Consider the following 11211-nt stretch of genomic DNA (forward strand, 5'->3'; position numbering starts at 1 on the left):
TTGAAGTTGCTCCTGCTATTTTTGAGCTTACCCAGAAGTATTATGAAACTCCACACATGATTCTCTCTCTCTCTCTCTCTCTCATGGGTCTCTTGGAAATTGTTATTTAGACCTTCTGAAATGTTCTTCTTGATCTTTTAGCTGTAGAATGTTATGGTTTATGGGGAAGTGCTATAATTTGGATCTGAAATTCTAATCAAGGCTCAAGGTTATCCATTTACTAAGTTCTGTATGTTAGAATTCTCATTTTGAGTAATTTTATATACAATCGTAAAGTGCGTAAACGTCACGTAATCGCTTTTAAAAAAGAGTGAGATTTATTTACTATTAAAAAATTAATTTTGATTACGTGAAAGTGGTACAATTCACGATTATGCAGACCAAAGATTAACAGCCAAGAGAGAATTTCAAATAAATATTCCCATACGTGGGTTTGGGTCCCAAAATAGATATAAAAAAGAAGGTAATAGTGAGGAGAATTTAGAAACAAATCTCAGTTATTTTATTTTATTTTGACATGTTTTCAATTTGATAATGCAGAGATGCAAGTTTATGCCTAATTTAAGGCCAGGATTCCCGTTATGCTTTCCACCAAATTATTGACTGACATTGCTGGCGTGGCGTCAACACCACTCAAGTTGAGGTGGGAAATGGAACATGCGTGAATACAGACAGCCCCAGATTTAACAACAACGATGCATATAGGAAAAATATTGTTAGGAGTATTTCCAGTACCTAAATCATGAAATGGTTATAGATTGCTTTCTTTCCTTGTAATATATAGCTGCTGATCAATTAGTCAGTCTCAAATACAATGCACGCACACGCACTGATCTACCAACACAATAAAGAATCATTAATCATCCCAAGAATTTTATTCAACAATTCTTGAGATTTCTTTACATTCAACTCTCTCTCTCTCTAACCATGGCATGGCATTTACTTCTGAGCAAGAAATGGTTTGAATGTCATCAGCACCCCAATCACCTCGATCACATTCAAAGCGAAGAAAACCATCTGGTCACCTATATTTCAACACCATTTGCAAAGCTCAGCTCACACATTTTCAGTTCAGATTAACTATTATTGTTTTCATTGTGCTGGTGAAATAATCACATGCATTTTTCACTCCATAAATATGAGGGATGTAAAGATTGAAATAAGTAAGACACTGACAAACTTTGTATTGAATGCCGATGAAATAAATTGATGCCGATTAACGAAAATCATCTCAGTAAATATGGTTTTAGATGAGTGCAGCAACATACCTGGGAGGAAAACAGCATGTTGACGCTTTTGTGCCCAAGAAAATCTACACAGACAAAGGAAATGCAAAAATCAGAAGTCTAGAGTTCCCCCATAAGAGAAAATGTAGTAAAAATATAAAAGGATAAATACACTTTGCACCCCCAAACTACCATGGATGCAAAAGTATGCTTTTCTCAAATATAAATATGGCAATGTACAAAACAATGTAACATATATCATACACGTAAAATTATATACATGCTCTACAATTCCTCCAATAAATTGGTCATGGTATCTTCATCATTTAAAATCAACCCCGGGTAGGGTGCACGTAGAAGGATAAGTGACCTGGTTCAACATTAGCATGGAGAATTTCTTAAAAGATTAGGATATGACTGATTTAGTGGGTACATGCTACTAAAATACACCATTATTTAGTAATTATATACTCATTTTTTTTGTCAAACTAGGTAACAGTAGTGACATAAAATTAGATTTAGTTTTTATTTCAATTAACACATAAGTAGGACCTATATAGTTATTTATACATACATAAGAAATCTTCTTCTATATATCGTATTCAATGCATGTGTTCATTTGCAATGGAATTTAAAATCTCTACAAGTATAGAAGGAAGGTACGGCGGCAACAATGCTCTAGGAACATGACTGTAGAGTCCATGCTACTTAACCATATACAAATATTTCCAATGAAATGGATCCCGGCTGTATTTCAATGGCTAGCAAAACATTTGTTCCTAGCATAATTATGTCATGAGCATTAGGGATGGCATCAATTTCAGCCAAAACCAACGTTGGCTACTTCGCGGTTCACCCACAAAACTACGATTGGCAATCTTGATCTCCATTTTATGACCACAATACTAACATTTGTTTACAAGCATAGATTTAAATTATGGGAAAAATAATGCTAAAAAAAGGAATTTTATTATGTCTCATATGAAATCTGATTACTAAATATGAAGTGTAGTTTAAGAAAATTGTCGACAATGCACATTTAACAATGTAAAGCCCTATTATAATCCATAAATGGGTTTCTGCATCACCAACAAACTAAAATAAACGCCAAAGAAATTCAGAGGACACTCACAATGCACCACCTCCAGCTGGAGCAGCTGCTTTGAATAGAGACATTGCGGTCATAGAAATACCATTAGCAGCTCCTCTTTGGTTTTGCTCCTATTGAGTTGACATAAAAATATTTTGTGATTACGACCACTTCAAAAGATATCAAGAGAAGGAATTACATTATGCAAAATGAGGAAAGAGGAATACCACAGCTCTATTTTGCAGAATGAACAAGGTTGTTATAATCGCCACCTGCTTACGAAGAAACATTAGAAACTTCAAAAACGCATGATCTAAAAAATTTGACCATGAGTATTAGTAATATGGAAATATTTTATCTCATCAGCTAAGAAAATATTACCCTACCTTCTACTTTCATCTTTCCATTCTGTGCAACGTTATTGCTATTGCACGCATAAATATAGTATGGCATCTAAAGAACTAACAAAAACTACTGCTTAAAAATGCTCTCTTCTTCCTTTTGCTTACATCTAGCTCTATGTAAAACCTAACTCGTGACTCGCATAGATTTTGACACTTATGCATTAAACAATTAGCACATGACCCACAAACATTATCCTTTCACTTGGCCACATGGCTTGCTACACAAAGAAATACCAATATGACCAATATATCAAGAGTTTAATACCTATTTTCAAAAGTATGATACTTTCTTGTAACCAGCCAACAAAACACAAGAGAAGTGACACGATGTTCCATTTTTATTGTCCATCTTCAAAGTGATAGTGATAAGAATAAACAAACTGTGAACAAGAAGAATGTGTTGATTTAATGTAAGGATATTACAAATGCCGATTTGATTTGGTACATTAATCTGTGAATATCTAAGCAATACCTTCTAGTACAAGCAATAAAATCTAATTTTCATATATTGAGTTTCAATATATTTTAGTCAAAAGTCTATCTGAATGACTTGCAACACCCGTAATTAGTCCTAGAGAGACCTTCTAATACAAGTGGATTCTCATTTTCAGATAATCAAAATGTATCTCAGCATCTTCCGATCAGCCTACTGATGAAGCTTGATATCACGCTGGTGAATTTTTAAATTAAAATGAGTTCTTTAAGACGTATATGGACTTACAGAGAAGACATTCTTGAACAGAGAAGCACAATTTAGCAAGATGGTGAGACTGAACCCAGACAAGAAGGTCATGAACGGGTAGCTTGCTAACAAAGGAATGGATAAAACCTGCATATGGGATTTATAAGCCCAAAATCGTGAGGAAAGACATGATTATACAGAAATGAGGTACAGATCAAGTACAGAGATTTGAAAACTTACACCTGCAATGCGCATTACCATTGTGGGCCCAATATATCTCTCCACGTATGGATATAAAGAAAATTGAAAAACGAGAAGGCCAAAACCTAAAAATTCATGTATGTGATCAACAATAATCCAACAATTGTATTGAGTGATGGATGTTTCAGCACAAGTATCTATGTTTATGGAAACACCCACTATGTTTAGCAATGAATCTGCAGATGCATATAACTTTGTTTTAAATATGATTATAGGGATGCATTACAAACCAATGACAAAGCTGAAGTGCAAAAGTAAAAGCTAAATTCCATAGAATTGAAGGGGGCAATTTAAGTGCACAAGTGTATTATCCTTCCACTCTTGAATTGTTTGTGAAACCATATATGGACTGTACATTAAAACATCATACTTAATTTTCTATTAAGAGGTTGAAAGGAAAATATATCTTTAGATTGAGTGGATGATGCAATCCTTGAAATTTCTCGTCTAGAGATTCATATTGGTAGAAACATACACAACTCCTTCAATATCCATTAAAGAAGTGTGTTTCCTAGTAGTAGAGATAGAACAACCATTTTTAAACAAGTTCTTTTTAATAAAAGAAAAAATCTAACAGATGGTATAGACCTGCCCCTTCACATTTGATTCAAGAATGTGTTAAAAAGCTTTTGGGACAAAAATATGAATTGATTAATAATTAATATGAATGGAGGCATAAGTATAAAATAAATACCTGAAAATGAAAGAACTTCGCCGACATCACTGGTTGAGTAGCTCAAACCCCCAAGACTTCGGGGGCTGACAGCCCATAAGGAGAATATCTAAAAGAGATGTTGGTTTAGTAATATCACCAACTTAGAAATTCGGAGACAGGAAAGGCAAGAAAGAATTGAAAAAAGTTATACAACGTCGGTTTCTTTGCTTATCAAAGTAGAATTAGCCTTAATCTCAAAGTGAAAAGTTCTTCATTGAGGACTGCAAGAATAACGGGCATCTAGACAAGATGAAGGGAGGGAAGCCAAGAAGAAGAAGACCCCTGCTGGAAGTAGTAGAGTAAACAAACTATGGGAGACAGAACTTGTCATTCAATGTAACCCCATTAAGAATTTAAGACATCAAGATCATATAGTGACTTGGGAATGCTCGTCAAGAGTCATAAAAATTCTGAAGGACTCTGGACCAGAAGTTTTCACCCAATCGGCCATCATCTGATTGGAATCCCAATGGTATTTTCACTTCCATCAAAGGGTTGGGTAGAGGGGGTGAAAATCTCAACGGAATCTCAAGCGAACTCTGCTTGTCTGAACTTGGCCCATCCTCTTTTCAGCATATTTAGGCCTACATTCGAAGAAGGACCGGCTGTACTTGGGTTATCTGTTTAGACACCCAGCTTGACCTATGACATAATAGGACTTGGGACCTTTTTTTTAGTACGAGGGACTTTTTATTCTTGGCTTTGAGTGTGAAGGACTGAATGGCTTGTTTATCATCTTCTTACATGAATTTGGAGTTGAGACTAACACTAAAAGATAAAAACTGTGATTCCCCTACAACTTCTAGTCTTCCCTTCACTATTTTTTCAAATATACAACTAAAAGAATAAAACATAATCGATTATCAAATGACTCCTTCACGTAAGCCTTAAAAAGAGTAATATTTGTTGGTACCTGAAAACTACATGGTGATCTATCTAACTCTTGCTAGAAAACCTTTCATTCAGCAAAATATACCATCACACAGAAACATCAAGTGCATGTCAGGATGTCCCTTGATGTAACCATTACGTCTAACAAGGTGTATCCAGCAGGAGAAGGATAGCTCTACCTTTGGTGAGTGGAGCTTCTAATCATAAATAGAAATTGTGGATTTTTTTAAATTGGTACTTTAAGATACACCGTATTTGTTGACTGTGTACTACAGTTATTCCAATTTTACAGAGAAACCAAGAGGAAAAAAACAGTAAACTTTGTATGTATCCAATAATGGACACACAAGCCAACTACACACATCTTACAAAAAAGAAAAAACCAGATATTTCACTTTCATGAGAACATAGATGAACCAGAAAATATCCGTGGAAAACTAATATGCAAGAGTAGTGACCAACCAAATCATGATATGTTCACAAGTCTACAACAAGATATAAAGAAATCATTTAAAACATTTTCATACCTCCGTATAAGCCATATCATGAAGTGAGAAAATACAATAAACAACGATAGCTGACATCAGAGGCCAATTCTTTATGAGGTTTTCCTTTGCAGTTGGTCTTGTTCCTTCAATTTGTTCTGTTTTTTCATTTATGTTAGAATTGCATGACCCGGTTTCTAAACCCTCATCTAAGTCATCGGGTAATGTCTTGCCACCATGCATGTGCAGCGTTTCCTGTAAAATCCAGCTATTTTTAGACAAATATGTGCTAAGTAGACAATAATAGTCCAGGCAAGTAATTCTCAAGCAAGTGCAATTATATTAGTTGTCGACCTGTGCCATTCGCAGTGATAGCTAAACAAGAAGCCTTTCTTGAACAATCATTGCTTTTCCACTCAAAAACAACAATATTTTTTCCAAATAGCAACTTTAGCTCGTGAACAATTTTCAGTGTAAGTTCATTACGAAATCCAAAGATATTAAACAAAGTACTGATTCTAACAACATTTTAATTTAAAACATAAAGACTTCCAAACTTCAACAAAAAGTTTTAGTTGAATCGTAATAAGCTAGAGAATTTGAGGCTATTAGAAACATCTATTGTGATGACAAGTTGTGAAAAAAAGTAGAAAAATAATTAGATATTATATAACTACAGAGCATTAGAAACAAGGAAAGTACCGGAAGCCAGAAACAAGCAATGGATACTGCCAATGCAAACAGTGATATACAAAGGCAGGGCAAGAAGTATGGGAATCTGCATTATAAATTTTAGAATGTTAATGAAAGTATAAACATCAGCCAGTAGTGGAAATAAGACAGTCCCTCTGCATGTTACCTAAATGTTCCTCAAAAGAAACACTTTTACCTCCCAAATAAAGATTCCTTGGAAAATATATTTGGATATTTTTCTGCTGGCTGAATAACAAATTTGTGCAACAAAAACAATAGAGGAATCAGTTAAATAGAGAATACTGCAGTTAAAAAAAGTATAAATAGAGAATTATTCAATCTGAATTGTGACAATCAATCCACTAGTGTTTCATGAGGTACTAAACACATTGAGGTTGATTGCCGTTTTGTCTGGGATCTCCTAATGCAAAAGCAGAGAGTCACTCCTTATTTCCAGCATATGGACCAATTGGGTGATATGGTCGTTAAACAATTGGCTCATTCTTCCTTCAGCAGTCTTTGTATCCAAACTGAGCATGTTTGATCTCTATGCCCAGCTTGAGGGTTCTTAGAGTTCGAGTTGATGACATTGTTGTTATTGTGTTTTTCTATATTTTTTCTCTTCTGGGAGATTCCAATAGAGCAATTATGTAATGTATTTGCTATATGTTTTTAACATAAATAAGTGAAGGTGTGTGAAAGAAGCACGATCCAACACACAAAAATTATCTCAAACTTCCTTTCTCTTGCTCTTTTTCTCAAACACTACCCTAGATATTCAATTTCTATCCTTTTAACTGGGCTGTTTCCTTATTTCATACCTCCTGCATTAGAAAATTTCCTCCAGTTCATGTGAAAAAACTGTTGCATTTTCAAGATACGTTTTCCCCACAAGAGACCAAGAAATAGAAGTACCTGTGCGAGAAATCCTCCCAAAGCAGGGCCAATAACCAACCCCATGCCCCATGCTGTAGTAACCTGAAATTAATCATAATTCTTAGTGTTGATAATTTACAACACTTCAAAGAACTCAATAGACTATACATGGGTCAACGAGACTTACTGCTGATAACCCTAAAGCTTGGTATTCTTCGCGGAAAACTTCACCTGCATATGCCTGGTAGGGGAGGAAGTTAATGTATGTATATGTGGTAGGAAAACTAGACCAAGCAAAAAGAAGGAAGCAGTCCAAAAACGAAAAGCAAAATGATTTGCAATCCAAGAACAGAATGGAAATATTTCCAGTATTGCAGTGCTCAGTAAATCATGCAGTGTACCTTTATTGGTCCAAGCAAACCATTCAAACTTCCAAGAAGAAACCTTGTTGTAACAGCCATCCAAAAATTGACACTAAGGCCAAACAGTGTGTTAAAAATAACCCTGTTTCAAGAATTAAAGAAAGAAAAGAAAATCATAGATAAGTACTAGAGGCATTTGAAGAAAATATTCAAACTCAAATGCATATACATGAATTGTCAAATGGTGGGTACTAACACTGTGATAGTCCCTATAATTATAACGGGTTTTCGACCGTATCGATCAGCCACAATTCCCCAAAAGACAGATGTCAAAACTCTACCAAGCATAAAGGAAGACCCTTCAAGATATATGGAGTGGCTTGTTAGGATTACTTCTTCAAGATTACGAAAAAAGGTATCGCCAATGAAGAATAAATTGTGCAAATATTCTCACCCACATAACCGGCGTAATAGCCAATGTCTTCCTCTCTTTTTGCGATATGAAAATCCCTAATCTGCAAATAGAAATTAGTAGAAAATCAGCAGAGATTAAATTCTTGAATAATGTTCCTAATGATTAAAGTTCAAAAGGTTGGAAAGGTTAGATCTTCAAGGGTTTTTAATTTCGTCACTTCCAAAAGCAGAGAAATTATTCTGATTAATAAATTCTACAACTCCTATACGAACATGCAATTTTGTCCAAATTTTTACTCAGCATTTTGATGATCAGAATGGACTCACCATGAAATAAAGGAACGGAAAGAGAGATGATATTGGCAGCGCTGGAAAGAACATGAAGATTATTCAGTAGGGATCACATTAAAGGGTACAGTTGCATGCACGCTTGCAAACAATATCTCAGTGTTTCCAGCAAACTTTTTCCCCTTAAAATTACATCATGTTAGGATAATTTTCCTGTTCTTAACAAAAGAAGAGAAACATGCTCCTAAAGTAAACACCAGTGAGAAAAGCGCATGAATACAGGCACAGATTATTGGGTGAGAGTGGTTACCAGTACAAAGCACAACAACCCATGTAGACACAAGCTCTCGGATGGGAAAACCTCTGTGTAACTCTTTATATTGATCCACTTTGCATCCAGGACAATTCTCGTAGTAATTCTTCTTCAGCAGACTCTCTGTACAAGGTTCTGCCATTCTTGACCGAGCCAAAATAACGATACTTTGGCCCGAAATGCCAGCAGCACTACCTCAAACTCAGTCCTTGTATCGGTAAAAAAAAAACAATTCTCCTTTCTTCTCCAAACCTATTCACCAATCTGCAAATAAAACAAAAAAAAAATGATTTCAAGACTGTCATGTGTTCTTCAGGACCAAGCAAACAAGATTCTCCTTCTGAATATGCTGGAGTTAATATTCATAGAAATCAGCTTTCAAAAACATACTATATGCTCTCAGAATGAGCCTTGTTCGTCACAGCTTGGTTTAAGGGAATTCGGAGCAAGTACTTAAAAGAGTCAAGAACGTCAGGTTCTGCAGCTAGAACACGAGAGGACCACCTTGGCTGCGGCAACTGGCATCATTGCATGCGTCAGCCGAATGAAATTATAAGGATAGGACGAGGCACGACCTGTTTCTTTCCTTTGTTATTGCCATTGTTTTTCGATGGCAAAGGAACTGGACAACGTGTTCACGTCTGTCTGAATCAGAAGAAAGAAAAGTAGAAATAAAACTCGCAACCTTGCAGACAAAAAAAATGCAAATAATAACAATAAAAAAATAGTTGGCCAAATTTATTTGCAGGAGGTCACGTTTATTTATTACTCACAAGACAGCAATGATTAAAAGCGAATCATTTATGACGAGATGGGATTGATGTGTTCCATCCCCATTTATTATAGAGAAAAATATTTACGCGTGAATTATATAATTATTGTCTAATCGCGTTAAAAATAATAATAAAATATATAAGATTTATATAAAATAATAATAATATTTTGATAATAAATTTTACTCTTTTTTAAAATAATAAAATGATATTTATGTATTTTATAATTATATATAAAATTACATTTAAATTTATATAATATGAATGAGTAACTGTTCCATAAAAATGTAAAAGTATTTTTTTGTTATAGAATATAGGAATATATTTTATAAAATATAGAATATAAAATGTTAAATAATAGCTGATGAAATAATTTCTCATTATACCATCTATATAAACGATAGATCTTTGTTTGCAAAAAATAATACTACACGAACAACAAAAAATGCCCGCAATATAATATTTTAAAAATAAATGAAATTTTTATTAGATGTGCACATGACTTTTGGGAAAAAAAAAATTATATTTACAGTGTAAGTAAATGTCGTGTAATTTTAAAAAAATTAATAATAATTACTAAATTTATATAAAACATTAATTTAAAAAATTGACTTTATTAATAAAAAATAATATTTTATATAAATTTTAAATTAATTTATTTTTAAAAAATAAGATATAAAATTTAGACATTTGGTAAGTTCTACTAAAAAAAATCACAAATTTATTTAAAAACACTTCTTAAAGTAAAAAATTAAAAAAAAAATAAAATGTAATTACGTAAAAAACTTCGGTATAAAGTCTCTGTGGGAATAGTATGTTTCATTTAAAAATAATATAAATCAATTTTCACTCGAATGGCGCATAAAACAAAATAATTGATTAGTTTATTTTTGTAAATGAGGTGAAATGAATTGAGATTAAAGTTATAATTTAAATAAAATATTATTAGAATATATATTTTTAATATTATTTTTATTTTAAGATTTAAAAAAATTAAATTTTTTATTTTATTTTATGTAAAAATTTAAAAATACTGTAATAATTAAATAAAATGAATTAAGAGTAATTATGAAAACTAACTAGGCCTTAATATTTTACTCATACTCATCATTTTTATATATCATATATTATTTTTTTTTAAATTAATTTTATTATTTTTAAATTAATTAAATTATTCTACTCATCATTCATATATTAAATATTTAATAAAATAAAAAAATAAAAAAAAGTATAGTGTATAATATTTAAAAATAATAAATATAATTTTTCTTTACTCGAACGCGTTTGGATTGGAAAGTTTAAAAACAAAAAAAGTTAAAATAAAAGGATATGTTTGTTCAATTTAAAAATGTATTTTAAGCACTTGAAAAGGTTTATTTTTTAAAATATTAGATTAAAATTTTAGTTAAAAAAACTATGATATACAAATTCTATTTAAATTATTTAATTCAAAACTTGTAATAACATGTAGAAATAACCTCGGTAAACTCCTGAGAAAAAAAAAAGAAAAAGAAAAAACCGTAAACAAAACACGTGAGCTGATGATAAAATCATAAGGGTAGTGATAGGCTTACTACCTATCTACTACCCATCTACTACTTGTAGTGTTTTTATTTTTTTATTATTTTTTTTAAATATTTTTTTAACATCCTTAATCATTAAGAAAAAATTAAAAAAATATATAAATTTATTAATTATCACTTCCTTAACTATTAAGTAAAATAAAAAATTATAAAAA

The 11211-nt window shown here is 32.4% G+C and overlaps 1 protein-coding gene across 1 annotated transcript; it reads right to left on the reverse strand.

Moving 5' to 3' along the window:
- Positions 1–725: 725 nt before the first annotated feature.
- LOC109012796 (protein ZINC INDUCED FACILITATOR-LIKE 1-like) lies at positions 726–9346 on the reverse strand. The gene is made up of 18 exons (XM_018994614.2): positions 9091–9346; positions 8698–8964; positions 8427–8467; positions 8140–8200; positions 7942–8044; positions 7725–7827; positions 7511–7564; positions 7363–7425; positions 6644–6693; positions 6457–6532; positions 5797–6009; positions 4358–4445; positions 3643–3728; positions 3442–3549; positions 2544–2588; positions 2359–2447; positions 1269–1312; positions 726–1025 (listed from the first exon to the last, which is right to left on the reverse strand). Exons 2-18 carry the CDS (start codon positions 8840–8842, stop codon positions 940–942), a joined length of 1455 nt encoding a protein of 484 aa, XP_018850159.1. The 5' UTR covers positions 8843–8964; positions 9091–9346; the 3' UTR covers positions 726–939.
- Positions 9347–11211: the final 1865 nt, after the last annotated feature.

Source organism: Juglans regia, chromosome 14 (genome assembly GCF_001411555.2).
Source record: "Juglans regia cultivar Chandler chromosome 14, Walnut 2.0, whole genome shotgun sequence".
Classification (NCBI taxonomy): domain Eukaryota; kingdom Viridiplantae; phylum Streptophyta; class Magnoliopsida; order Fagales; family Juglandaceae; genus Juglans; species Juglans regia.